Source organism: Cherax quadricarinatus, chromosome 58 (genome assembly GCF_038502225.1).
Source record: "Cherax quadricarinatus isolate ZL_2023a chromosome 58, ASM3850222v1, whole genome shotgun sequence".
NCBI lineage: Eukaryota > Metazoa > Arthropoda > Malacostraca > Decapoda > Parastacidae > Cherax > Cherax quadricarinatus.
Genome location: NC_091349.1, coordinates 20,187,470 through 20,215,404, shown reverse-complemented (window position 1 = coordinate 20,215,404; position 27,935 = coordinate 20,187,470). Strand labels below are relative to the sequence as shown.

Sequence of the window (27,935 nt, the reverse complement as noted above, 5' to 3'; positions counted from 1 at the left end):
AGCTGTTATGTGTGTAGCTGTTATGTGTGTAGCTGTTATGTGTGTAGCTGTTATGTGTGTAGCTGGTATGTGTGTAGCTGCTATATGTGTAGCTGGTATGTGTGTAGCTGGAATGTGTGTAGCTATTATGTGTGTAGCTGGTATGTGTGTAGCTAGTATGTGTGTAGCTGGTATGTGTGTAGCTAGCATGTGTGTAGCTGGTATGTGTGTAGCTAGTATGTGTGTACCTGCTATGTGTGTAGCTAGTATGTGTGTAGCTGGTATGTGTGTAGCTGGTATGTGTGTAGCTGGTATGTGTGTAGCTGGTATGTGTGCAGCTGGTATGTGTGTAGCTGGTATGTGTGTAGCTAGTATGTGTGTAGCTGGTATGTGTGTAGCTAGTATGTGTGTAGCTGGTATGTGTGTAGCTAGTATGTGTGTAGCTGCTATGTGTGTAGCTAGTATGTGTGTAGCTGGTATGTGTGTAGCTGGTATGTGTGTAGCTGGTATGTGTGTAGCTGGTATGTGTGTAGCTGGTATGTGTGTAGCTGGTATGTGTGTAGCTAGTATATGTGTAGCTAGAATGTGTGTAGCTGCTATGTGTGTAGCTAGTATGTGTGTAGCTGGTATGTGTGTAGCTAGTATGTGTGTAGCTGGTATGTGTGTAGCTGGTATGTGTGTAGCTGCTATGTGTGTAGCTAGTATGTGTGTACCTGCTATGTGTGTAGCTGCTATGTGTGTAGCTGCTATGTGTGTAGCTGGTATGTGTGTACCTGCTATGTGTGTAGCTGCTATGTGTGTAGCTAGTATGTGTGTAGCTGCTATGTGTGTAGTTGGTATGTGTGTAGCTGCTATGTGTGTAGCTGGTATGTGTGTAGCTAGTATGCGTGTAGCTGCTATGTGTGTAGCTGCTATGTGTGTACCTGGTATGTGTGTAGCTGGTATGTGTGTAGCTGCTATGTGTGTAGCTAGTATGTGTGTAGCTGCTATGTGTGTAGCTGGTATGTGTGTAGCTAGTATGCGTGTAGCTGCTATGTGTGTAGCTGCTATGTGTGTAGCTGGTATGTGTGTAGCTGCTATGTGTGTAGGTAGTATGTGTGTAGCTGCTATGTGTGTAGTTGGTATGTGTGTAGCTGCTATGTGTGTAGCTGGTATGTGTGTAGCTAGTATGTGTGTAGATGGTATGTGTGTAGCTGGTATGTGTGTAGCTGCTATATGTGTAGCTAGTATGTGTGTAGCTAGTATGTGTGTAGCTAGTATGTGTGTAGCTGGTATGTGTGTAGCTGGTATGTGTGTAGCTAGTATGTGTGTAGCTGGTATGTGTGCAGCTGCTATGTGTGTAGCTAGTATGTGTGTAGCTGGTATGTGTGTAGCTGCTATGTGTGTAGCTAGTATGTGTGTAGCTGGTATGTGTGTAGCTAGTATGTGTGTAGCAGGTATGTGTGTAGCTGGTATGTGTGTAGCTGCTATGTGTGTAGCTGGTATGTGTGTAGCTGCTATGTGTGTAGCTAGTATGTGTGTAGCTGGTATGTGTGTAGCTGCTATGTGTGTAGTTAGTATGTGTGTAGCTGCTATGTGTGTAGCTGCTATGTGTGTAGCTAGTATGTGTGTAGCTGGTATGTGTGTAGCTGCTATGTGGGTAGCTAGTATGTGTGTAGCTGGTATGTATGTAGCTAGTATGTGTGTAGCTGCTATGTGTGTAGCTGGTATGTGTGTAGCTAGTATGTGTGTTGCTGGTATGTGTGTAGCTGCTATGTGTGTAGCTGCTATGTGTGTAGCTAGTATGTGTGTAGCTGGCATGTGTGTAGCTGCTATGTGTGTAGCTAGTATGTGTGTAGCTGGTATGTGTGTAGCTGGAATGTGTGTAGCTGGTATGTGTGTAGCTGGTATGTGTGTAGCTAGTATGTGTGTAGCTGGTATGTGTGTAGCTGCTATGTGTGTAGCTAGTATGTGTGTAGCTGCTATGTGTGTAGCTGGTATGTGTGTAGTTGGTATGTGTGTAGCTGCTGTGTGTGTAGCTGGTATGTGTGTAGCTGGCATGTGTGTAGCTGCTATGTGTGTAGCTGCTATGTGTGTAGCTGCTATGTGTGTAGCTGGTATGTGTGTAGCTAGTATGCGTGTAGCTGCTATGTGTGTAGCTAGTATGTGTGTAGCTGGTATGTGTGTAGCTGCTATGTGTGTAGCTGCTATGTGTGTAGCTAGTATGTGTGTAGCTGCTATGTGTGTAGCTGGTATGTGTGTAGTTGGTATGTGTGTAGCTGGTATGTGTGTAGCTGGTATGTGTGTAGCTAGTATGTGTGTAGCTGGTATGTGTGTAGCTGGTATGTGTGTAGCTGGTATGTGTGTAGCTGGTATGTGTGTAGCTGGTATGTGTGTAGCTAGTATGTGTGTAGCTAGTATGTGTGTAGCTAGTATGTGTGTAGCTGGTATGTGTGTAGCTGGTATGTGTGTAGCTAGTATGTGTGTAGCTGGTATGTGTGTAGCTGCTATGTGTGTAGCTAGTATGTGTGTAGCTGGTATGTGTGTAGCTGCTATGTGTGTAGCTAGTATGTTTGTAGCTGGTATGTGTGTAGCTAGTATGTGTGTAGCTGGTACGTGTGTAGCTGGTATGTGTGTAGCTGGTATGTGTGTAGCTGGTATGTTTGTAGCTGCTATGTGTGTAGCTAGTATGTGTGTAGCTGGTATGTGTGTAGCTGCTATGTGTGTAGCTAGTACGTGTGTATCTGCTATGTGTGTAGCTGGTATGTGTGTAGTTGGTATGTGTGTAGCTGCTATGTGTGTAGCTGGTATGTGTGTAGCTGGTATGTGTGTAGCTGGAATGTGTGTAGCTGGTATGTGAGTAGATGGTATATGTGTAGCTGGTATGTGTGTAGCTAGTATGTGTGTAGCTAGTATGTGTGTAGCTGCTATGTGTGTAGCTAGTATGTGTGTAGCTGGTATGTGTGTAGCTAGTATGTGTGTAGCTGGTATGTGTGTAGCTGCTATGTTTGTAGCTAGTATGTGTGTAGCTGGTATGTGTGCAGCTGCTATGTGTGTAGCTGGTATGTGTGTAGCTAGTATGTGTGTAGCTGGTATGTGTGCAGGTAGTATGTGTGTAGCTGCTATGTGTGTAGCTGGTATGTGTGTAGCTAGTATGTGTGTAGCTGGTATGTGTGTAGCTGGTATGTGTGTAGCTAGTATGTGTGTAGCTGGTGTGTGTGTAGCTAGAATGTGTGTAGCTGGTATGTGTGTAGCTGCTATGTGTGTAGCTAGTATGTGTGTAGCTGGTATGTGTGTAGCTGCTATGTGTGTAGCTAGTATGTGTGTAGCTGCTATGTGTGTAGCTGGTATGTGTGTAGTTGGTATGTGTGTAGCTGCTATGTGTGTAGCTGGTATGTGTGTAGCTGGTATGTGTGTAGGTGCTATGTGTGTAGCTGTTATGTGTATAGGTGCTATGTGTGTAGCTGGTATGTGTGTAGCTAGTATGTGTGTAGCTGCTATGTGTGTAGCTGCTATGTGTGTAGCTGGTATGTGTGCAGCTGGTATGTGTGTAGCTGCTATGTGTGTAGCTAGTATGTGTGTAGCTGCTATGTGTGTAGCTGCTATGTGTGTAGCTGCTATGTGTGTAGCTGGTATGTGTGTAGCCGGTATGTGTGTAGCTAGTATGTGTGTAGCTGGTATGTGTGTAGCTGGTATGTGTGTAGCTGCTATGTGTGTAGCTGGTATGTGTGTAGCTGGTATGTGTGTAGCTGGTATGTGTGTAGCTGGTATGTGTGTAGCTGGTATGTGTGTAGCTGGTATGTGTGTAGCTGGTATGTGTGTAGCTAGTATGTGTGTAGCTAGAATGTGTGTAGCTGCTATGTGTGTAGCTAGTATGTGTGTAGCTGGTATGTGTGTAGCTAGTTTATAAGCTGCTTCTCCGCTCATCTGCCGTATTCTACTCAAGATTGATGGACTGAACACATCGACTCAAGGTTGAGGGACTGATTACCTCATTCTCCTCCTGTTCTTCAAGTTTCTCCTATGTATGGACTGATGAAGCCACTGTGTGGCGAAACGTTTCCTCAATAAAGATACCCAAGAGTTGCACATGTGTCTAATTTATCAACATGTCGGTTCTCTGAACCATTCATCTACAAACCTGTCAGACACTGCAACTTCTTGGGATCTTAATACTTAGGAATTCTTCGCTTGCCTAATTCTTGGGCACAACCTACTTCCACATTGAACAAATGTGACACCACCTATGACTGCTACACCTCTCCTGCCATATGGTTTATAAGCTGCTTCTCCGCTCATCTGCCGTATTCTACTCAAGATTCATGGACTGAACACATCGACTCAAGGTTGAGGGACTGATTACCTCATTCTCCTCCTGTTCTTCAAGTTTCTCCTATGTATGGACTAATGAAGCCACTGTGTGGCGAAACGTTTCCTCAATAAAGATACCCAAGAGTTGCACATGTGTCTAATTTATCAATGTGTGTAGCTGTTATGTGTGTAGCTGTTATGTGTGTAGCTGTTATGTGTGTAGCTGTTATGTGTGTAGCTGGTATGTGTGTAGCTGCTATATGTGTAGCTGGTATGTGTGTAGCTGGAATGTGTGTAGCTAGTATGTGTGTAGCTGGTATGTGTGTAGCTAGTATGTGTGTAGCTGGTATGTGTGTAGCTAGCATGTGTGTAGCTGGTATGTGTGTAGCTAGTATGTGTGTACCTGCTATGTGTGTAGCTAGTATGTGTGTAGCTGGTATGTGTGTAGCTGGTATGTGTGTAGCTGGTATGTGTGTAGCTGGTATGTGTGCAGCTGGTATGTGTGTAGCTGGTATGTGTGTAGCTAGTATGTGTGTAGCTGGAATGTGTGTAGCTAGTATGTGTGTAGCTGGTATGTGTGTAGCTAGTATGTGTGTAGCTGCTATGTGTGTAGCTAGTATGTGTGTAGCTGGTATGTGTGTAGCTGGTATGTGTGTAGCTGGTATGTGTGTAGCTGGTATGTGTGTAGCTGGTATGTGTGTAGCTAGTATGTGTGTAGCTAGAATGTGTGTAGCTGCTATGTGTGTAGCTAGTATGTGTGTAGCTGGTATGTGTGTAGCTGGTATGTGTGTAGCTGGTATGTGTGTAGCTGGTATGTGTGTACCTGCTATGTGTGTAGCTGCTATGTGTGTAGCTGCTATGTGTGTAGCTGCTATGTGTGTACCTGCTATGTGTGTAGCTGCTATGTGTGTAGCTAGTATGTATGTAGCTGCTATGTGTGTAGTTGGTATGTGTGTAGCTGCTATGTGTGTAGCTGGTATGTGTGTAGCTAGTATGCGTGTAGCTGCTATGTGTGTAGCTGCTATGTGTGTACCTGGTATGTGTGTAGCTGGTATGTGTGTAGCTGCTATGTGTGTAGCTAGTATGTGTGTAGCTGCTATGTGTGTAGCTGGTATGTGTGTAGCTAGTATGCGTGTAGCTGCTATGTGTGTAGCTGCTATGTGTGTAGCTGGTATGTGTGTAGCTGCTATGTGTGTAGGTAGTATGTGTGTAGCTGCTATGTGTGTAGTTGGTATGTGTGTAGCTGCTATGTGTGTAGCTGGTATGTGTGTAGCTAGTATGTGTGTAGATCGTATGTGTGTAGCTGGTATGTGTGTAGCTGCTATATGTGTAGCTAGTATGTGTGTAGCTAGTATGTGTGTAGCTAGTATGTGTGTAGCTGGTATGTGTGTAGCTGGTATGTGTGTAGCTAGTATGTGTGTAGCTGGTATGTGTGCAGCTACTATGTGTGTAGCTAGTATGTGTGTAGCTGGTATGTGTGTAGCTGCTATGTGTGTAGCTAGTATGTGTGTAGCTGGTATGTGTGTAGCTAGTATGTGTGTAGCTGGTATGTGTGTAGCTGGTATGTGTGTAGCTGGTATGTGTGTAGCTGGTATGTGTGTAGCTGCTATGTGTGTAGCTAGTATGTGTGTAGCTGGTATGTGTGTAGCTGCTATGTGTATAGTTAGTATGTGTGTAGCTGCTATGTGTGTAGCTGCTATGTGTGTAGCTATTATGTGTGTAGCTGGTATGTGTGTAGCTGCTATGTGGGTAGCTAGTATGTGTGTACCTGCTATGTGTGTAGCTGCTATGTGTGTAGCTTGTATGTGTGTAGCTGTTATGTGTGTAGCTGCTATGTGTGTAGCTGGTATGTGTGTAGCTAGTATGTGTGTAGCTGGTATGTATGTAGCTAGTATGTGTGTAGCTGCTATGTGTGTAGCTGGTATGTGTGTAGCTAGTATGTGTGTTGCTGGTATGTGTGTAGCTGCTATGTGTGTAGCTAGTATGTGTGTAGCTAGTATGTGTGTAGCTGCTATGTGTGTAGCTAGTATGTGTGAAGCTGGCATGTGTGTAGCTGCTATGTGTGTAGCTAGTATGTGTGTAGCTGGTATGTGTGTAGCTGGAATGTGTGTAGCTGGTATGTGTGTAGCTGCTATGTGTGTAGCTAGTACGTGTGTAGCTGGTATGTGTGTAGCTGCTATGTGTGTAGCTAGTATGTGTGTAGCTGCTATGTGTGTAGCTGGTATGTGTGTAGTTGGTATGTGTGTAGCTGCTGTGTGTGTAGCTGGTATGTGTGTAGCTGGCATGTCTGTAGCTGCTATGTGTGTAGCTGCTATGTGTGTAGCTGCTATGTGTGTAGCTGCTATGTGTGTAGCTAGTATGCGTGTAGCTGCTATGTGTGTAGCTAGTATGTGTGTAGCTGGTATGTGTGTAGCTGGTATGTGTGTAGCTGCTATGTGTGTAGCTAGTATGTGTGTAGCTGCTATGTGTGTAGCTGGTATGTGTGTAGTTGGTATGTGTGTAGCTGGTATGTGTGTAGCTGGTATGTGTGTAGCTAGTATGTGTGTAGCTGGTATGTGTGTAGCTGGTATGTGTGTAGCTGGTATGTGTGTAGCTGGTATGTGTGTAGCTGGTATGTGTGTAGCTGGTATGTGTGTAGCTGCTATGTGTGTAGCTAGTATGTGTGTAGCTAGTTTGTGTGTAGCTAGTATGTGTGTAGCTGGTATGTGTGTAGCTGGTATGTGTGTAGCTAGTATGTGTGTAGCTGGTATGTGTGTAGCTGCTATGTGTGTAGCTAGTATGTGTGTAGCTGGTATGTGTGTAGCTGCTATGTGTGTAGCTAGTATGTTTGTAGCTGGTATGTGTGTAGCTAGTATGTGTGTAGCTGGTACGTGTGTAGCTGGTATGTGTGTAGCTGGTATGTGTGTAGCTGGTATGTTTGTAGCTGCTATGTGTGTAGCTAGTATGTGTGTAGCTGGTATGTGTGTAGCTGCTATGTGTGTAGCTAGTATGTGTGTATCTGCTATGTGTGTAGCTGGTATGTGTGTAGTTGGTATGTGTGTAGCTGCTATGTGTGTAGCTGGTATGTGTGTAGCTGGTATGTGTGTAGCTGGAATGTGTGTAGCTGGTATGTGTGTAGATGGTATATGTGTAGCTGGTATGTGTGTAGCTAGTATGTGTGTAGCTAGTATGTGTGTAGCTGCTATGTGTGTAGCTAGTATGTGTGTAGCTGGTATGTGTGTAGCTAGTATGTGTGTAGCTGGTATGTGTGTAGCTGCTATGTTTGTAGCTAGTATGTGTGTAGCTGGTATGTGTGCAGCTGCTATGTGTGTAGCTGGTATGTGTGTAGCTGCTATGTGTGTAGCTGGTATGTGTGTAGCTGGTATGTGTGTAGCTAGTATGTGTGTAGCTGGTATGTGTGCAGGTAGTATGTGTGTAGCTGCTATGTGTGTAGCTGGTATGTGTGTAGCTAGTATGTGTGTAGCTGGTATGTGTGTAGCTGCTATGTGTGTAGCTAGTATGTGTGTAGCTGGTGTGTGTGTAGCTAGAATGTGTGTAGCTTGTATGTGTGTAGCTGCTATGTGTGTAGCTAGTATGTGTGTAGCTGGTATGTGTGTAGCTGCTATGTGTGTAGCTAGTATGTGTGTAGCTGCTATGTGTGTAGCTGGTATGTGTGTAGTTGGTATGTGTGTAGCTGCTATGTGTGTAGCTGGTATGTGTGTAGCTGGTATGTGTGTAGGTGCTATGTGTGTAGCTGCTATGTGTATAGGTGCTATGTGTGTAGCTGGTATGTGTGTAGCTAGTATGTGTGTAGCTGCTATGTGTGTAGCTGCTATGTGTGTAGCTGGTATGAGTGCAGCTGGTAAGTGTGTAGCTGCTATGTGTGTAGCTAGTATGTGTGTAGCTGCTATGTGTGTAGCTGGTATGTGTGTAGCTGCTATGTGTGTAGCTGGTATGTGTGTAGCCGGTATGTGTGTAGCTAGTATGTGTGTAGCTGGTATGTGTGTAGCTGGTATGTGTGTAGCTGCTATGTGTGTAGCTGGTATGTGTGTAGCTAGTATGTGTGTAGCTGGTATGTGTGTAGCTGGTATGTGTGAAGCTGGTATGTGTGTTTCTAGTATGTGTGTAGCTGGTATGTGTGTAGCTGCTATGTTTGTAGCTAGTATGTGTGTAGCTGGTATGTGTGCAGCTGCTATGTGTGTAGCTGGTATGTGTGTAGCTGCTATGTGTGTAGCTGGTATGTGTGTAGCTGGTATGTGTGTAGCTAGTATGTGTGTAGCTGGTATGTGTGCAGGTAGTATGTGTGTAGCTGCTATGTGTGTAGCTGGTATGTGTGTAGCTAGTATGTGTGTAGCTGGTATGTGTGTAGCTGCTATGTGTGTAGCTAGTATGTGTGTAGCTGGTGTGTGTGTAGCTAGAATGTGTGTAGCTGGTATGTGTGTAGCTGCTATGTGTGTAGCTAGTATGTGTGTAGCTGGTATGTGTGTAGCTGCTATGTGTGTAGCTAGTATGTGTGTAGCTGCTATGTGTGTAGCTGGTATGTGTGTAGTTGGTATGTGTGTAGCTGCTATGTGTGTAGCTGGTATGTGTGTAGCTGGTATGTGTGTAGGTGCTATGTGTGTAGCTGCTATGTGTATAGGTGCTATGTGTGTAGCTGGTATGTGTGTAGCTAGTATGTGTGTAGCTGCTATGTGTGTAGCTGCTATGTGTGTAGCTGGTATGTGTGCAGCTGGTATGTGTGTAGCTGCTATGTGTGTAGCTAGTATGTGTGTAGCTGCTATGTGTGTAGCTGGTATGTGTGTAGCTGCTATGTGTGTAGCTGGTATGTGTGTAGCCTTTATGTGTGTAGCTAGTATGTGTGTAGCTGGTATGTGTGTAGCTGGTATGTGTGTAGCTGCTATGTGTGTAGGTGGTATGTGTGTAGCTAGTATGTGTAGCTGGTATGTGTGTAGCTGGTATGTGTGAAGCTGGTATGTGTGCTGCTAGTATGTGTGTAGCTGGTATGTGTGTAGCTGCTATGTGTGAAGCTGGTATGTGTGTTGCTAGTATGTGTGTAGCTGGTATGTGTGTAGCTGCTATGTGTGTAGCTAGTATGTGTGTAGCTGGTATGTGTGTAGCTAGTATGTGTGTAGCTGGTATGTGTGTAGCTGGTATGTGTGTAGCTGGTATGTGTGTAGCTGCTATGTGTGTAGCTGCTATGTGTGTAGCTAGTATGTGTGTAGCTGGTAAGTGTGTAGCTGCTATGTGTGTAGCTAGTACGTGTGTAGCTGCTATGTGTGTAGCTGGTATGTGTTTAGTTGGTATGTGTGTAGCTGGTATGTGTGTAGCTGGTATGTGTGTAGCTAGTGTGTGTGTAGCTGCTATGTGTGTAGCTGCTATGTATGTAGCTGGTATGTGTGTAGCTAGTATGTGTGTAGCTGCTATGTGTTTAGCTGCTAAGTGTGTAGCTGGTATGTGTGTGGCTGGTATGTGTGTAGCTGCTATGTGTGTAGCTGGTATGTGTGTAGCTGCTATGTGTGTAGCTGCTATGTGTGTAACTGGTATGTGTGTAGCTGCTATGTGTGTAGCTAGTATGTGTGTAGCTGCTGTGTGTGTAGTTGCTATGTGTGTAGCTGGTATGTGTGTAGCTGCTATGTGTGAAGCTGGTATGTATGTAGCTGCTATGTGTGTAGCTGGTATGTGTGTAGCTGGTATGTGTGTAGCTAGTATGTGTGTAGCTGCTATGTGTGTAGCTGTTATGTGTGTAGCTGCTATGTGTGTAGCTGCTATGTGTGTAGCTGGTATGTGTGTAGCTGCTATGTGTGTAGCTGCTATGTGTGTAGCTGGTATGTGTGTAGTTGGTATGTATGTAGCTGCTATGTGTGTAGCTAGTATGTGTGTAGCTGCTATGTGTGTAGCTGGTATGTGTGTAGCTGGTATGTGTGTAGTTGGTATGTGTGTAGTTGGTATGTGTGTAGTTGGTATGTGTGTAGCTGGTATGTGTGTAGTTGGTATGTGTGTAGCTGGTATGTGTGTAGTTGGTATGTGTGTAGTTGGAATGTGTGTAGTTGGTATGTGTGTAATTGGTATGTGTGTAGCTGGTATGTGTGTAGCTGGTATGTGTGTAGCTGGTATGTGTGTAGCTGGTATGTGTGTAGTTGGTATGTGTGTAGTTGGTATGTGTGTAGCTGCTATGTGTGTAGCTGGTATGTGTGTAGCTGGTATGTGTGTAGTTGGTATGTGTGTAGTTGGTATGTGTGTAGCTGCTGTGTGTGTAGCTGGTACGTGTGTAGCTGGTATGTGTATAGTTGGTATGTGTGTAGTTGGTATGTGTGTAGCTGCTATGTGTGTAGCTGGTACGTGTGTAGCTGGTATGTGTGTAGTTGGTATATGTGTAGTTGGTATGTGTGTAGCTGGTATGTGTGTAGCTAGTATGTGTGTGGCTAGTATGTGTGTAGCTAGTATGTGTGTAGCTGGTATGTGTGTAGCTGGTATGTGTGTAGCTAGTATGTGTGTGGCTAGTATGTGTGTAGCTAGTATGTGTGTAGCTAGTATGTGTGTGGCTAGTATGTGTGTAGCTAGTATGTGTGTAGCTAGTGTGTGTGTAGCTGGTATGTGTGTAGCTAGTATGTGTGTGGCTAGTATGTGTGTAGCTAGTATGTGTGTAGCTAGTATGTGTGTAGCTGGTATGTGTGTAGCTAGTATGTGTGTAGCTAGTATGTGTGTAGCTGGTATGTGTGTAGCTAGTATGTGTGTAGCTAGTATGTGTGTAGCTAGTATGTGTGTAGCTAGTATGTGTGTGGCTTGTATGTGTGTAGCTAGTATGTGTGTAGCTGGTATGAATAATTATATGATGAGGTTAAATGATGATGAATATGGTAATGTAGTTATACATTACTACAGTAATACGTAGAGTAATACATTTACTACAGTAATACATAGAGTAATACATTTACTACAGTAATACATAGTGTAATACATTTACTACAGTAATACATAGAGTAATACATTTACTACAGTAATGCATAGTATAATACATTTACTACAGTAATACATAGAGTAATACATTTACTACAGTAATACATAGAGTAATACATTTACTACAGTAATGCATAGTATAATACATTTACTACAGTAATACATAGAGTAATACATTTACTACAGTAATACATAGAGTAATACATTTACTGTTATTTTTTTAATCCTGTGTCACCTGTGAACGTGTCGTTCAGGGAAGCTTGAGATGGAAGACCGGCGCGCTGGCGGGCGGTAAAAAATATTTAAAATATGAATTAAGCTTACAAAAATACTTTAACAATCTAGCAATATTTTGTTATAAGTCTCAACTTCGTACGGTGTTTCTACAGCGAATTATAGTCACTACAACATTTCTTGTGTTGATACTACAGTCAGTATAACCCAGCACACGAAGTGAATTTTTACCCTTTTTTTTTTTTTTTAATTTTTCAGACCACGATGCCCTGTGGCCTGATCGCTAAAGTTCTCGCTTCACACGGCAAGGGTCTGCGTTCGATTCCCAGGCTGGGAGAAACATTGGGAGTGTTTCTTTACACCGGTTATCTATGTTCACCCATCAGTAAAATGGGAACCTGGGTGTTAGTCGACTGCTGTGGGTCGCATCCTGGGACAAGGATTATTATTATTATTAAAGATTAGCCGGTATTCTCCCGGCCCGGGCCTTTTCCAAGTGGTGGCCCGGCCTTGGCTCCCTCTCTAGGGAGTGTCTGAGACCTAAGTCTCCCATGGGAGGAGGCACAAGTACCTCCTCATCTTTGGGACCAACTGTCCCCAGGCCTAGCCACAAGCTAGGCCTCTCTGGTCTGCCATCCCCGCCCCAAGGGGGCTAATGGGAATGACAGTCTTATGAGCTAAAGGCTCGGGCTCAGGCACCTACCCTACTCTAGAAGGGAGAGGCATGGTGTCGATGTGGGACAAGGACCTAATTTGCCCGAAATGCTCTGCATAACAAGGGGCTTTCTATATAGTAGCATGTCACTATGTCAGCTAGGACTGTATACCTTGTACATGTACTTGTAGTAAATAAAGATATTATTATTATTATTATTATTATTATTATTATTATTATTATTATTATTATTATTATTATAAAATCACCATCTGGCATTGTTATAAAGTGGGAGGAGCTATGGCAGAGAGACGCTGGGCTAGGGGAGCGAGAGGAGCTCCAGTACCAATGATAATAATATAATACGTATAAGGTGTACAGTCCTAGCTGACATCAGTGACATACTACTATATTAAAAACCGCTTGCTTATTAAACAGAGCATTTCCGGCAACTTAGGTCAGTTTTATCCCAGGATGCGACCCAAACCAGTGGACTAACACCCAGGTACCCATTTCATTGTTGGGAACATCGACAACCAGTGTAAAGAAACACGCCCAATGTTTCTGCTCTAGCCGGGAATCGAACCCGGACCCTCGCCGTGTGAAGCGAGATTTTTAGCCACCAGCCCACGGGCACCGTATATTTTATCTCCTTTGGGTGAGACGTTAGGTGGTTTGAGTTCCTCAGATTAATTATCCGACCATCCCCCAGGATGCTATCAATAACAGTCGACTAACACCCAGGTACCTTTTTACTGTAGGTGAACAGAGGCAACAGGTTTAAGGAGATTTTAACATATCGGCCTTCTCCCTTTGTTGGCACTGCATAATCTCAGTTACATTTAGGGCGTTCTTCCTACTTCCTGGACCAATAGCCTTATTGTGCCTATCCCTAAGCCCTAACAGCCTGATACATTTAGGCCGATCTCCTTAACTAGTTGTCTTTGTAAAACTTTTGAAAAAATGATACTTAACAGACTGTACTACAGAATCAGACACCAACTTTCCCCCTACCTCTATGGGTTCATGAAAGGTAAAAGTGTGCAGAACTGTATTTCCACCTTTCTCACTGCACACACCTCTACTAGTTTTACCACTTTCCTTGATCTAAAATCTGCATTTGATATCGCAAACAGAACCGTTATACTACATGAACTAGCCAAAATGAATATTGGTAGTAGCTTACTCTGCTGGATAATAGGATACCTGTCAAATAGAGTATCCTCTGTCCTCTACCAAGGCTTCAGAAGTGAGTCTAAAAAATGTCCCTAGGTACACCGCAGGAAGGAGTTCTCAGTCCCATGCTATTTAATATTCTGATTAATGCTCTCCTAAATGCTCTACTTGCCTCACCTAAACATATAGCTATAAGCTATGCTGATGACATCATGACCCACACAACAGGGCATAAGAAGATGAATACCATTCTTAATGAAGTTCAAACAATTTGTAATCAACTAGGCCTCATAATATCTTCCTCTAAAACAAAGATATTAACAAGCAAACGACATCCCCCACCCATCTATATGCCGGGTGAAAGCAGTAGCTACGTTAAAACTTACAGATATCTTGGTGTAGATGTACCCTTTAACAAATCCTCTATACCACAACTAAATAAGAAATGCAAAGATAGGCTAAATGCTCTCAAAGCTGTTGCTGGCTACAACCCCAACTATGGTGCTAATGTGAGAATCGTGAGAATGATGTACATAGCCTGTTAGGTTCTTAATTGATTATGCTGCTTCCATGTTGATATTAGCTAGAGAAAGTTCCCTCCGACATTTGGAGTCAATGCAAAATGAAGCTCTCAGAATTATTCTTGGTTGTCCCAAATATACAAAGGTTCTTAATATGATGAAGGAGCTAGGTATTTCTAGTATCAGTGATAGGATTCTTGAGATTAACACTGTACTAGGAATTAGAATGTTAAGAAAGGAACCAGACACTGTCACAATGAACCTTACTAAGTGTCTAGAAGTAAATACACACAGATTTAAATGGATTGTGAAAACGTGCAATTGCATTAAGTTTTATAACCTACATGAACTGTATCACTGTAGACAACAACAGCATTTCACCCCTCCATGGAAGATGTGTTCATTTAATATCACATACCTTCAAGTCCCTCCCAAGAAGCTCATTGCTAGTAATCCCTTCCTTAAATCACTTGTTAAAGCAACTGCTCAAGAAGAAATTTCTCGCCTAGCTGGTAGTAATAAGTTATCACAAGTAATATACACTGATGGATCTAAAGAAAAGTCCTCTGGCAAGACTGCATCTGGTCTTGTTGCCACCTCCCTAGTTAAGAACGATAATAAACTTGTTGAACTAGGCATAAGAATTTAACAACTGGGCGTCTACATTGCAAACTGAACTGTTTGCAATCCTAATGGCGCTAAAGCTAACCTATGACACTGAGCTTGAATCTATCATCATCACTGATTCTATGTCAACACTGAATGCTCTTAACTCATATAATGACTCCAACAACATGCTCACTGGAGAAGCCAGGTATAGATACTCAAAAATCTGGGACAAAGGAATTAATGTACAATTGCTATGGATCCCATCACACATTGGATTACTCCTTCATGATAAAGTTGATATGTTAGCCAAGAAGAGTACCCAGAAGGAGAATGTAGAATATAACTTTAGTATATCTGTCATAGTGCAAAATATGATACAAAGCCCTTGAAATAGGTTAGTTTAGTTTAGCTTAGGTTAGGAAAAGTTACGTAAAGTTACGTTATTAGTTATGGGTTAGCATTTCACCAGGGGTCTTTTCTCCAGGGTTTCTGTCCCATAGACTAAAGCTCCGGACAAAGGCCGGAGGCAGAATGATAGATTTTTTTTTATTTTGCCACCGAAGTGGCTAGTTTATTGTGCACCCCATATCCATCCTGTGGACGGTAGCGCAAGAGCATATGGATACACAAAAGGCCTAGGAACTAGGCCCCAAAGGGTTAACAGGAATACATATGGATTTATATCTACATATCTATTCCAATGAAAATGATTGCATTCCAATGAAAATGATTGTTATAGGAATGCAGTTAGATCTATAATTCACTATGATAACATGAACATAGATAAGTATGATTATAGAGCAACGTGCAATGTGAACAGACTGACTGATGTTGCAGTGGCCAGGCTTAGGCTTGGTTGCAAGTACTTCTGGCAATTTGGGAGACACACAGATGTTGATCAAACTAAATGTAAATTATGTGATCAGGCATATGGTCACTGTCTTGAAAACTATGTGCTTAATTGTCCACGTATTGAGGAATACAGAGACAGACAGTATAATAACCTATGTAACATGTCAAGATATCTCATTAATGAAAATAAGATACCAGATATAATAAGCAAATTTCCTAAATTTGCTTGTAACAGATAAGTGAACTATAGATATGTAGATATAAATCCATATGTATTCCTGTTAACCCTTTGGGGCCTAGTTCCTAGGCCTTTTGTGTATCCATATGCTCTCGCGCTACCGTCCACAGGATGGATATGGGGTGCACAATAAACTAGCCACTTCGGTGGCAAAATAAAAAAAAAATCTATCACTCTGCCTCCGGCCTTTGTCCGGAGCTTTAGTCTATGGGACAGAAACCCTGGAGAAAAGACCCCTGGTGAAATGCTAACCCATAACTAATAACGTAACTTTTCCTAACCTAAGCTAAACTAAACTAACCTATTTCAAGGGCTTTTTATCATATTTTGCACTATAACTGAGGAGTGTTTTTCTTGGGGATTTTGTCCAGTGGGGACTTTTATCCAGATCGTATTTCAGTCATATATCCCCCCTCCTTCTCTTTCCTAATTTTATGATATTCCGGAGAGGATAAAACCAGTGTTTTCAGCCTCTGGGAGGATTTTTTATATATGGGATCAACTGTGTTATTCTTCTCTGCATATTTTCCAGCACATTTATGTTAATTCTCTAATAGGAAGACCAGAAGCGAGCTACATAATCTAAATAAGGTCTTACCAAGGGTATCTAAAATATGAGAATAGTCTGAGTACTTCTATTATTTATTCTTCTTGATACGAAACCAGCAATTCTAATAACTTCATAGCAAATAATTATGTACTTTTGCCTTGGCTTAAGATTTCTGTAACCCAGAACCCTTAAGTTTTCACGTTTTCATTTTCATGAGGTTCTGTAATAATTTGTAGGTGCCATCGATAATTTCTTTTCCAAGGATTGCGAAATTTCCCCAAACGAGGTTTTTAGAACCTACTTAGAGCCTTTTCAGAGCCTTGTCAATGCACAGAAAATGGTTAACATTGCAGCTTTTATTTTTCTCAAATAACAAATCAGATATCCTTAACTGTCTCTCATGCAGTGAGAAGAGTCAAGATAAGAAGCAATTTAGCTCTAGATTTAGGAAAGTGTACTTCCCAACCAATCGTAAGATTGAATAATGACTGGACTCACTTTCAAAAAATCTTTGAATAATGATCAATGATAAACCAAAAGTTTCAGGAGCAAAACAATCTTAGAATGGACCATTTTTATAACATACGGGAAACGTATTAAAATTCCTTTAATATTTCCTTTGACCGAACACTAAAGAGCAAGTAGCGTCTGCTACTTTTCCGACATCAACCTGCCCAGATCTTCCTGTAACACTCTAGTGACTTCATCGTAAAAGATTTGACGGCCTATTTTAGTGCCATTGACAAACTTGTTTATGCCGCTTTTTTTTCTCTTGTCCATGTCTTTTATGTAGACAGTGATGAGCAAGGGGTTCAGTATTGCAAGGGGCTGAGTATTGCAAGGGGTTCAGTATTGCAAGGGGCTGAGTATTGCAAGGGGCTGAGTATTGCAAGGGGCTGAGTATTGCAAGGGGCTGAGTATTGCAAAATCTCTTTTGCTTATCGGTCATCCATTCCCCAATTCAAGAGAAAGTTTTTCCTCCTATAAATGTGCCGCTACTTTTTTAGTTGTCTATTGCGTAGAACTCTATTACTGAACTCATGAAGTTCCTGTATGTAATGAAGTACTAGCTATCACTACCTACTACCTCAAATATCTAAGTCCGGAGATTCATTAATCACGTAACATCTTTATAGGTGATTTTCAATTGCATTAGAAATAATTAATTTCATAAATTTTCCAATCTTTAACATTAAGCTAAGTGTTCTGTAGACCGAACTCCCTCTTTGTAAATGTTGGTCACATCTACCATTTTTCTCTTATCCAAAAGGATACTCATCTGTGGTAATTTATTGACAAGCCCAGCATATAGTTTGCTAAGTGCCTTCTAACGTTTGACAGCAGTTCGTCAGGACAGAGAGAAAAAAAGTGTACAGATAATACACATTGCTTTGTCATTAACAGTAAGCAGGACCCGAATTACCTTCAGGTGAGCTTGTCTTGGGTTCGTCTATGATTCCCTAGCAATTATGTATCATTGACTCCTTGTCTACCAGAACCAAATCAAGCAGGTTATTTCCTCTAGTTGGTTATGTTAGAAGCTTCATTAAAAAGCAGTCCTGGACTATCTCGAGAAAATCGCTTAGGTTAGGATGGATGCATCCAGCTGGATGGACGCTAATCAGGAGGAAGCTAGTAGCCAAGGGAATGGCGTAGCTGGCAATTTAGGTGAGGTAAGTAACGATCGTATGTACAGGTTTATCGTTAATACTAATGGTTTCCTCCGCAAACATGGTAGCTACCTGGTTCAGTATGTCCTCCCGTGGAAAGTGTCGAACTTCAGCCATACTTCAATCAATCAATCAATCAAGTTTATTCTCTATAAGGATTACAATGCGGGGTTTACAGATTTTGGATATTGTGTGGTTTACACGTTTTAAAATACTAATTACAGAGGGGGCCACTAGGACACCTAGCATGGCTAGGCATTTCGGGCAGACTTAGATTAATTCTTAACTTTAAATTATTACAGATTATGGTATTAAGGCTAAGTGACTATATTATAGTTTGTGAGTTTAGCAATGTGAATGCTTTAGTTTTGGCACAATACATAGTGTCTATATTGGAGTATCATAGGCAAACTTATGACTAGTTAGGGTTTATTATTTTAAGATTAAGATTCGCATTTCTGTGTTTATAGCCAATGGGTGAGTGAGTGTAAGTGTGAACCACCAGGTAGTTTTCATGTAGTTAGTTGACGGGGTGTATAAGGTTTAGTCGAACACTGGGAATGTCATAGAGATGTTTGTGTCCGGTGTTATGCCTGTGGATCCTGTCACAACTATCAAGAAAGCGTTTTAGGTCAAGGTTAATATTGGAATTTAAGGTCCTGTAGATATAGACTACACAGTAGTAAGTGTGGATGTTCTGAACAGGGAGTAAGTGTAGATCTATGAAGAGTGGGGGAGTGTGTTGCCAGGGATGGGATTTAGTGATTATTCTTACTGCGGCTTTTTGTTGGGTTATTATTGGCTTTAGGTGTGTTGCTGCAGCTGATCCCCAAGCACAAATAGCATTGGTGAGGTATAGATAAATGAGTGAATGGTATAGTGTGAGAAGGGGAGTTTGCAGCATATAATATCGTATCTTGGAGAGGATCCCCACCGTTTTGGATACTTTTTTTGTTATGTGTTGGATATGGGTGCTGAAATTTAGGTTGTTGTCGAGGTATAGACCTAGGAATTTGCCCTCATTATGTCTGGCAATTAGAGTGTTGTCGATCTTAATGTTAAGTTGCGCAACACCTGCTCTGCTACCAAACATAATGTAGTAGGTTTTGTCAGTGTTAAGTGTTAGTTTATTGGCTGTCATCCTAGTCAATATTTTGAGAAGCTCCTCGTTGACAATGGTGTTGAGGGTTGCAAGATTAGGGTGGGAGATGACGCAAGTCGTGTCGTCAGCAAATGGAATGGGTTTCAGGTGTTGGGATACGTTTGGAAGATCATTAATGTAAATGAGGAAGAGCAGGGAACCAAGGACACTTCCCTGCGGAACTCCAGTATCAAGTGGCCGTGTTGATGAGGCTGTGTCTTTAATGGTGACATACTGATACCTATTAGTAAGATAGGATTTGAAATATGCAAGCACATGGCCTGTTATACCATAATGGTCAAGTTTGTGGAGTAGGATGCCGTGGTCTACTGTGTCAAACGCTTTTCTCATCTCATCAAATAACATCTCGGATTCTATCAAAGCATCTCCTACTAGAACCTCCCACCTATTTCCAAAGCAGCCCATCTACACACATAAAAATATTTAAACGAAGGATATACTATCCTAAATGCTTTTCTCACCGTCAAGGCATCATACACTTTGTTACTTGTTGGCAATGTCTGTTTAGCCGTGCCGGAAAGATATAGCAAGTCGCTAGCCTCGAGGGTCATGAAATCGTAAAGAGATTTTTCCAGAGCTGACAACTTCATTCGCCTTCCCTGTCAACAAGAAGCTGGGAGAGCAGACCCCAAATCTGAGATGGTTAAATCAGTTCTCGGGGAGATTCCAGAGACATTGCTACCGGAGACCACAAGGCTCGTTAACAACACAATGGTTGGTCTGATTCTTGACAAAAGACAGCCTTCCCTGGTGCATCGCTTTCTTCCCTTAATAAAGATGGAGGAATTAGGTCATATGCCTTAGGCAACACACTTCGCGGCCTAGTTCTTAAAGTAGCGAGACAACAATGATGTCTCAAAGAAATCAGCTTGGCTTTGAGGTCTTTCAAGGCAGCGAATGAGTGGTTCATGTAACAAGGGTGTAATATCAACAACCTGTCGAGGACACTGCAGTAGCAATATTACACTTCAAGAACACATTTAATTTCCTAAAAAGAAGCTTGATGTTAACAGCTGTACAAACATATTTTCCTAATCACTTGCGAAATAGGCCGAACTCCCTTAAAAATTAGATTTAAAAAAATGACTTTTGTAGATTGATAAATATATTTTTTATTGACAGTGATGTAAAGTAATTTTTTGGTTGTAAATGTGTGAGTTTTGGTGCCAGTGTAGTGGTATCAACGCTTTCATGTGGCTGTCAGGCAAGTGCTTTGAACGTTGCAGCAAAAGACTGAAAGCAGTAGAGACGACATTTTGATAACATTGTATGGTATGAAAATTATGCAGACAGTAAACAACGTTGAAATTAATAGACTGTGTGGGGTTACGTGGTGGGGGAGGGAATATAGACCATTTAGAATGGATAGAGCAGAATAGGATAACCAAAAATATGTAGAAATGCGTGACGGAAAGAAGGATGTGTAGGGGTCATGTCTGGAAGGGTTGGAAGTAGAGTAAGAATGATGTTTTATTTGGAAGGTGTTAGAGAATCCAGCATGCGACCACGATCGTCTTAGATCGGAGTGACTAAAGACAATTTCCTTTCTTGAAATAACTTCCACTGCAGTGTTAACAAAGTAACATTCATTATGGAATTCATGGAATCCCGATAGCTGAACTTAAGCCCTGTAAGTATGAAGTGAAGTGTTTGTACTCTGAAGGAGCAGTGTGGGTGTTGTAGTTCGCAGAGTTATTTGAAATATTTGCCGGTGCAACTCCAGCAAGACAAATGTTGAATAAATGATCAATAATAATTCCATTTATGGGTCATCCTTTCCTGGTGGAATGACATTAAGTGGTTGGAGAAAAATGAATTCAGCGGAATAGCCATTCTTTATATATATGTAATAGCATGTATAATTATGTAAATATATTTTTATTAGATATGTAATGCATTAAATCTTAGAACATATAATATTCTATCATATACAGTAGTAAAATAGTGATACCTAACTTTTAGTTGCATTTCTTGGCTTCAGAACTTTTTTCCTCTTCATGGTAGTATGTTATGATTTTTTTTATTATTATTCGCCGGTACTCTCCCGGCCCGGATCTTTTCCAAGTAGTGGTGACCCGGCCTTGGCTCCCTATCTGAGGAGTGTCTCGAGACTTAAGTCTCCCATGGGAGGAGGTACAAGTACCCCCTCATCTTTGGGACCAAGTGTCCCCAGGCCTAGCCACAGTCCCCGCCCTCACGGGGCTCGTAGGGAGAAGCTAGGCCTCTGGTCTGCCATCTGCCCCGCCCCAAAGGGGCTCGTGGGGATGGCAGTCTTATGAGCTGCAGGTGGTAACAAGCTCAGGCCTCTTCTATGTGATGATGAACCACATCTAAACTGGAGTTTGACTCACACGTTAATTCCCTTGAGTTTTTTTCAGTGGTACCTCCAGTGGCACCTCCAGTGGCACATCCAGTGGCACATACGAATCATTGACAGTCACTCATTTCTATGATGCTTGCATTCGAAATATTTATATAAAATGATTATGTTAGAAATAATTATTTTTAATACTTTAATTACTGACAGAACTGCTGTTGAGGCCATTATTGACAGTTCTTGGTGGCATGCTAGTTTGACCGGACAAAATGTGCATCTGTGTCAGAACTTTAGGAAGCTTGTTGAGAAATTCCCTGACCTTGCACAGAAAGTACTGGATAAATGTATTGAATGCTCCGTATCTAAAGTAACTTATGACTTTAGATTACTAGAAGATAACTACTATATTCCACCAGGTATTATATGCGTCTCCATGCAGAACAACTATTGTGAAAAATAGTGAACTTCCAACACTTTCGTGATTTCTCACATTATCAAGGAACAGTTCTGTGAGAAACTATTTGAATGAGGTTCTCAGGCATTAACCTGAATTCTTAAATTCACATAATTTGGACCAGGAACAACTAAGACAGTTATTACTCACTGATGACAATTACACCTCAGAGTTAGGTGGAAGTTCAGGTACAGAAGGTAACAACACTGCATCTCCCTCGATGCCCACCACTCCAAACCTCACTCATACAAAGTTGGACCTATAAATCATTTTAGACATTTAATAAAACCAGTAACTCGGGTAAATTAGAATATGTGGACTGCATCATATAGTTTTGACTGGTAATTAAAATAGAATGGTTGGGTCCATAGTATTACAAAAAATTTCTCGAAAAGAGATTGCCTAATATAGACACTATTATAAATACAACCATTATATGGAACTTACAACATAATTATATTGTTGATAGATCACATCCTAACACTTCTCTATTAATGTATAACAGAAAGTTAGCCAGCCCCTGCATACTATTGTAAGAGGTGTACTTAACAGTTGAGGTGCTGCCCAGAAGATTCGGCGTCCTCTCATTTACCACAATGGAGGACGTTAAAGATTTTTCTAATCCTTGATTCCAGCCGATACACCCATTTTCGGCCTCGATGACGCCCGATTATTAAAGCACTTTACACAACCAGTACTAGATCGCCATATTTTGAGTGTCTTCCCGTGCATTCCTCCGCGACGCTGGTTCACCCCTCAAATCGAAATTTCTCGAGGGTCAAATCAGCGTCACAATTTTACACATATTATATTATCTATTCACATTTATATGCTCTACATTCAGGAAAATTATAAAAAATTTCCACAAGTTCCTTGATTATGTGAAAAATCACGAAAGTGCTTGGAAGTTCACTAATTTTTTACAGTGGTTATTCTGCATATTATATTACCTGTTTACTGTGATCTTATTGCATGTGTCGCCATATGAATTTCGATTATGTAATTCATGAATTTAACTCATACTGTGGATAATTTTTTTGTTTATTCAGAATAGTTATTAAATACATGATTCTCAGCCTCAAACAGGATTGCTGAAAGTCCTTGCAAGAAATGTGGAGAGTTGCGTGAAGATGCGGAAGAAATTATCCAAGATGGAATTAAATGGAAGAAGTATCATCCCGTGGGTGTGATGGTGCGTCACAACCATCACCAGCTGCTTCAACATTCTCTAACAAAGGCCTGGCTCAGGCATAAATGGAAGTCATATATTTCTTTCATCTTCCTTGCCTTATTCCTAGTGGAACTGATCTTTGTTGTCTCTTTAAGTGTCTTCATGGAAAGTGTAGAGTAAGTACCAACACGTTTATTTTTTTTTTATTATTATTCGCCGGTATTCTCCCGGCCCGGGCCTTTTCCAAGTGGTGGCCCGGCTTTGGCTCCCTCTCTAGGGAGTGTCTGAGACCTAAGCCCCCCATGGGAGGAGGCACAAGTACCTCCTCATCTTTGGGACCAACTGTCCCCAGGCCTAGCCACAAGCTAGGCCTCTCTGGTCTGCCATACCCGCCTCAAGGGGGCTAATGGGAATGACAGTCTTGTGAGCTGCAAGCTCTGGCTCAGGCACCTACCCTACCCTAGAAGGGCTGGGCATAGTGTCGATATGGGAGGAGGTAATACACTTATTTTATACATCTGCGTAAGATTTTTACATTTGCTTTTACAGTACCTTTATACTATTATAAAAAAAACTGAAAATCATCAATTTTCAGTATATAACTTTATCTCATTCTTGTCATGTAAGTTATAGTTCATATATAAAAATGAGAAATATACTATGTAGCAGCATAACAGATGTGACAGCGGATGGGTCTATGAAAGATGAGGTGAATCATAGAATTGATGAGGGAAAAAGAGTGAGTGGTGCACTTAGGAGTCTGTGGAGACAAAGAACTTTGTCCTTGGAGGCAAAGAGGGGAATGTATGAGAGCATAGTTTTACCAACGCTCTTATATGGGTGTGAAGCATGGGTGATGAATGTTGCAGCGAGGAGAAGGCTGGAGGCAGTGGAGATGTCATGTCTGAGGGCAATGTGTGGTGTGAATATAATGCAGAGAATTCGTAGTTTGGAAGTTAGGAGGAGGTGCGGGATTACCAAAACTGTTGTCCAGAGGGCTGAGGAAGGGTTGTTGAGGTGGTTCGGACATGTAGAGAGAATGGAGCGAAACAGAATGACTTCAAGAGTGTATCAGTCTGTAGTGGAAGGAAGGCGGGGTAGGGGTCAGCCTAGGAAAGGTTGGAGGGAGGGGGTAAAGGAGGTTTTGTGTGCGAGGGGCTTGGACTTCCAGCAGGTATGCATGAGCGTGTTTGATAGGAGTGAATGGAGACAAATGGTTTTTAATACTTGACGTGCTGTTGGAGTGTGAGCAAAGTAACATTTATGAAGGGGTTCAGGGAAACCGGCAGGCCGAACTTGAGTCCTGGAGATGGGAAGTACAGTGCCTGCACTCTGAAGGAGGGGTGTTAATGTTGCAGTTTAAAAACTGTAGTGTAAAGCACCCTTCTGGCAAGACAGTGATGGAGTGAATGATGGTGAAAGTTTTTCTTTTTCGGGCCACCCTGCCTTGGTGGGAATCGGCCAGTGTGATAATAAAAATAATAAAAAAAAATAATAATAATAATAATAATAATAATAATAATAATAATAATTTATTTCAGCATGATACAGTGTTTGTACAGAAATATGTGACATGTTAGATACACATACAGAAAGCCCATAGTTATGCAGAGAATATGTATATAATTCAAAAGTTCACAATGACTAGAAACAAAGAATGGAAATCTGGAGTGACTGTAGGAGTTAAACTGGACTATGACGTGTTCCCGGATCTTCTTGATAATGCTAGTAATATGATAATAAGAAAGTGACCCAAACACTAGGATCCAGATGGAGTGTAAAAGATCATTACGACCCATGTAAACTTTTACACTTTATAATTTAATAAAATTACACTTGATAATTTAATAAAATTATGCTTGATAATTTAATAAAATTGTACTTGATAATTTAATAAAATTGTACTTGATAATTTAATAAAATTATACTTTATTATTTAATAAAGTTGTACTTAATAATTCAATGACATTATACTTGATAATTTAATAAAAATACACTTGATAATTTAATAACTATACTTGATAATTTAATAAAAATTATACTTGATAATTTAATAACATTATACTTGATAATTTAATAAAAAAATATAGTTAAAAATTATGTATGAATTAGTCTCAAGAAAGACTAATATATAATTTTTTTTCAGTAACTGGAGTTACATAGAACAACGGTGCAACATGACCAGAGAAGAGTTCTGCAGTGTATCAGGAATGCAGACAACGATGAACCAACTAACTTCCACAACTGAAGCTCTGAGTGTAAGATCAGAAAATTCAGCAATAATAAGGTTTATGGACTGTAATAAAACACTGCCAGCAAAACCTGGAAGATCACTGGCAACACTAATCATAACCTTCGTCATCCTCCTGATCCTAGAATGTAACTGCATGTATAGAGTGAGTCTCAGAAACACTGTGGTATTTTGTTTATATTGATGGATTAGTAAGAAAAGTTTTAAATTGCATTATTTAAATCACGTGACTAGAAGTGAATGATGGGGAAAAAATGAGGCATATTGAAGATTTTTTTAAATATTTTAAGAAATGATTGTTAGAATTTTTTTCCTGAAGATAGTAATCAGAATTTGAAAAATAACTTAAAGTGAAGACGTTTCACAGGTGTTTAATGAATGGATTAATAAATTCCTTACATATATAAACCTGTCAAAAATTTGCAAGACAATAGGAAATAATCTCATATAGATAACGAGAAAAATTTAACTGCCATTGTTTGCTTCTCGTTTCACATTATTCTAATTGATAGCTGAAAAAAGGATCTGCCATATATTTTTGATAAATAAGAATTACACTGGTAGAAGGAGTAAGACATAGCGGACATGGAATTCACAATAATGAAGATGACGAGAATCCTCCTGAATCCTCTTTCTTCATGTATCCTCTTTAGCACAGTAGCAGTTAGTATATACACCTTTCCAGCAACACATTTGTCTGCGTAGTATAATGATAGTTGGGTACTTACTTTAACTTAGTGCTATATACACAAATAACCCGCACATAGAAGAGAGGAGCTTACGACGACGTTTCGGTCCGACTTGGACCATTTACAAAGTCACACAAACGAAAATAAGAGGAGGGAGCATATATGTATATATATATATATATATAAATATATATATATATGTAGTGCCGAATATGTAAAACTGGTCAATTAGCAAGAACTCATTTAAAATTAAGTTCTTTCTGAAATTTTCTCTTATACGTTTAAAGATATCTTTTTTTCATTAATGTTAATGTAAAAAATTTTAATTTTGCACCAAAAGAATCTTAGAAAACTTACCTAACCTTATTATAGCAAGAGCAATTTATATATATATATATATATATATATATATATATATATATATATATATATATATATATATATATATATATATATATATATATATATATGTATGTATATATATATATATATATATATATATATATATATATATATATATTTTTTTTTTTTTATTTATTTATTATCACACCGGCCGATTCCCACCAAGGCAGGGTGGCCCGAAAAAGAAAAACTTTCACCATCATTCACTCCATCACTGTCTTGCCAGAAGGGTGCTTTACACTACAGTTTTTAAACTGCAACATTAACACCCCTCCTTCAGAGTGCAGGCACTGTACTTCCCATCTCCAGGACTCAAGTCCGGCCTGCCGGTTTCCCTGAATCCCTTCATAAATGTTACTTTGCTCACACTCCAACAGCACGTCAAGTATTAAAAACCATTTGTCTCCATTCACTCCTATCAAACACGCTCACGCATGCCTGCTGGAAGTCCAAGCCCCTCGCACACAAAACCTCCTTTACCCCCTCCCTCCAACCCTTCCTAGGCCGACCCCTACCCCGCCTTCCTTCCACTACAGACTGATACACTCTTGAAGTCATTCTGTTTCGCTCCATTCTCTCTACATGTCCGAACCACCTCAACAACCCTTCCTCAGCCCTCTGGACAACAGTTTTGGTAATCCCGCACCTCCTCCTAACTTCCAAACTACGAATTCTCTGCATTATATTCACACCACACATTGCCCTCAGACATGACATCTCCACTGCCTCCAGCCTTCTCCTCGCTGCAACATTCATCACCCACGCTTCACACCCATATAAGAGCGTTGGTAAAACTATACTCTCATACATTCCCCTCTTTGCCTCCAAGGACAAAGTTCTTTGTCTCCACAGACTCCTAAGTGCACCACTTAGGTGCACTTATATATATATGTATATATATATATATATATATATATATATATATATATATATATATATATATATATATATATATATATATATCAGTAGTAGTAACCAGTTACGTAACTGAAACTGTAATGCAATACAAGGTATAATATAGCACAACTCATCGAATGAAACTCAACGTTGGGATTACACAGTGGAAGTGATAAAAAAAATTTGATCGATCGATCTGTATTCATGTGATCTACGGATTCTGAGGAAGGAATATATACAAAGAAGTGTTTAACAGAAGGCGGATTCGGTGCACTCAAATCTAGACTGTTAACTCTCAGAACTCGAAGAGAACGTGAACACAAAAAAAAAAATTCTTGAATACTGATAAGTTGATACTGTAATTATTCATCTATACAGAATACTAGGTATCGGTTCTTTCTTACTGGAGGAATGAACAAACTTGGTGGAGTGGATCACTCCCCCCGGTTATTCTGAGTCGCACACAGTGATACGAGGTATCAACTATAAAGAAACTACACTTACAAGCGTTAACATGTGAAAGTTACTCAACAAATAACTTCTTACAATGCACTGATTACTGTCAACTAGGATGGGATCACAATCTGAAACACAAGGGACAACAACAACACTCAAGTGAGCACACTAGCCACAGAAACGTCTTTCTGCACGGCTTGTGGCATCAGCAAGAGATGGCATAACTCGTTGCAAGTAAAGTTCTTCTCAAAGCGTCCCCTGGGAAGGAACGAATACTTGAACAAGTCGCCATCGCAAGGATAGTAGTCGCACTATCCTGCGTGCATGATATTGTGGCTGGAGTCCAGACAGGAGTGACAGTATACTAGTGCCTGACCGCTCGGCTACGTTAATAAGTAATTCACGGATATATAGGAACTTAATCTG

The 27,935-nt window shown here is 40.8% G+C and overlaps 1 protein-coding gene across 2 annotated transcripts in view; it reads left to right on the top strand.

Annotated features, from left to right (window-relative positions):
- LOC128697990 (transient receptor potential cation channel subfamily A member 1 homolog) overlaps nucleotides 1–27,935 on the top strand; it is a 79,504-nt gene that overhangs the window by 46,112 nt on the left and 5,457 nt on the right. For both annotated transcript variants that reach the window (XM_053789976.2, XM_070097638.1), the window contains 3 exons: nucleotides 21,400–21,605; nucleotides 22,720–22,990; nucleotides 24,961–25,210. In XM_053789976.2, the coding sequence (XP_053645951.2) occupies nucleotides 21,400–21,605; nucleotides 22,720–22,990; nucleotides 24,961–25,210 (727 nt within the window). The remainder of the gene's footprint in view (nucleotides 1–21,399; nucleotides 21,606–22,719; nucleotides 22,991–24,960; nucleotides 25,211–27,935) is intronic.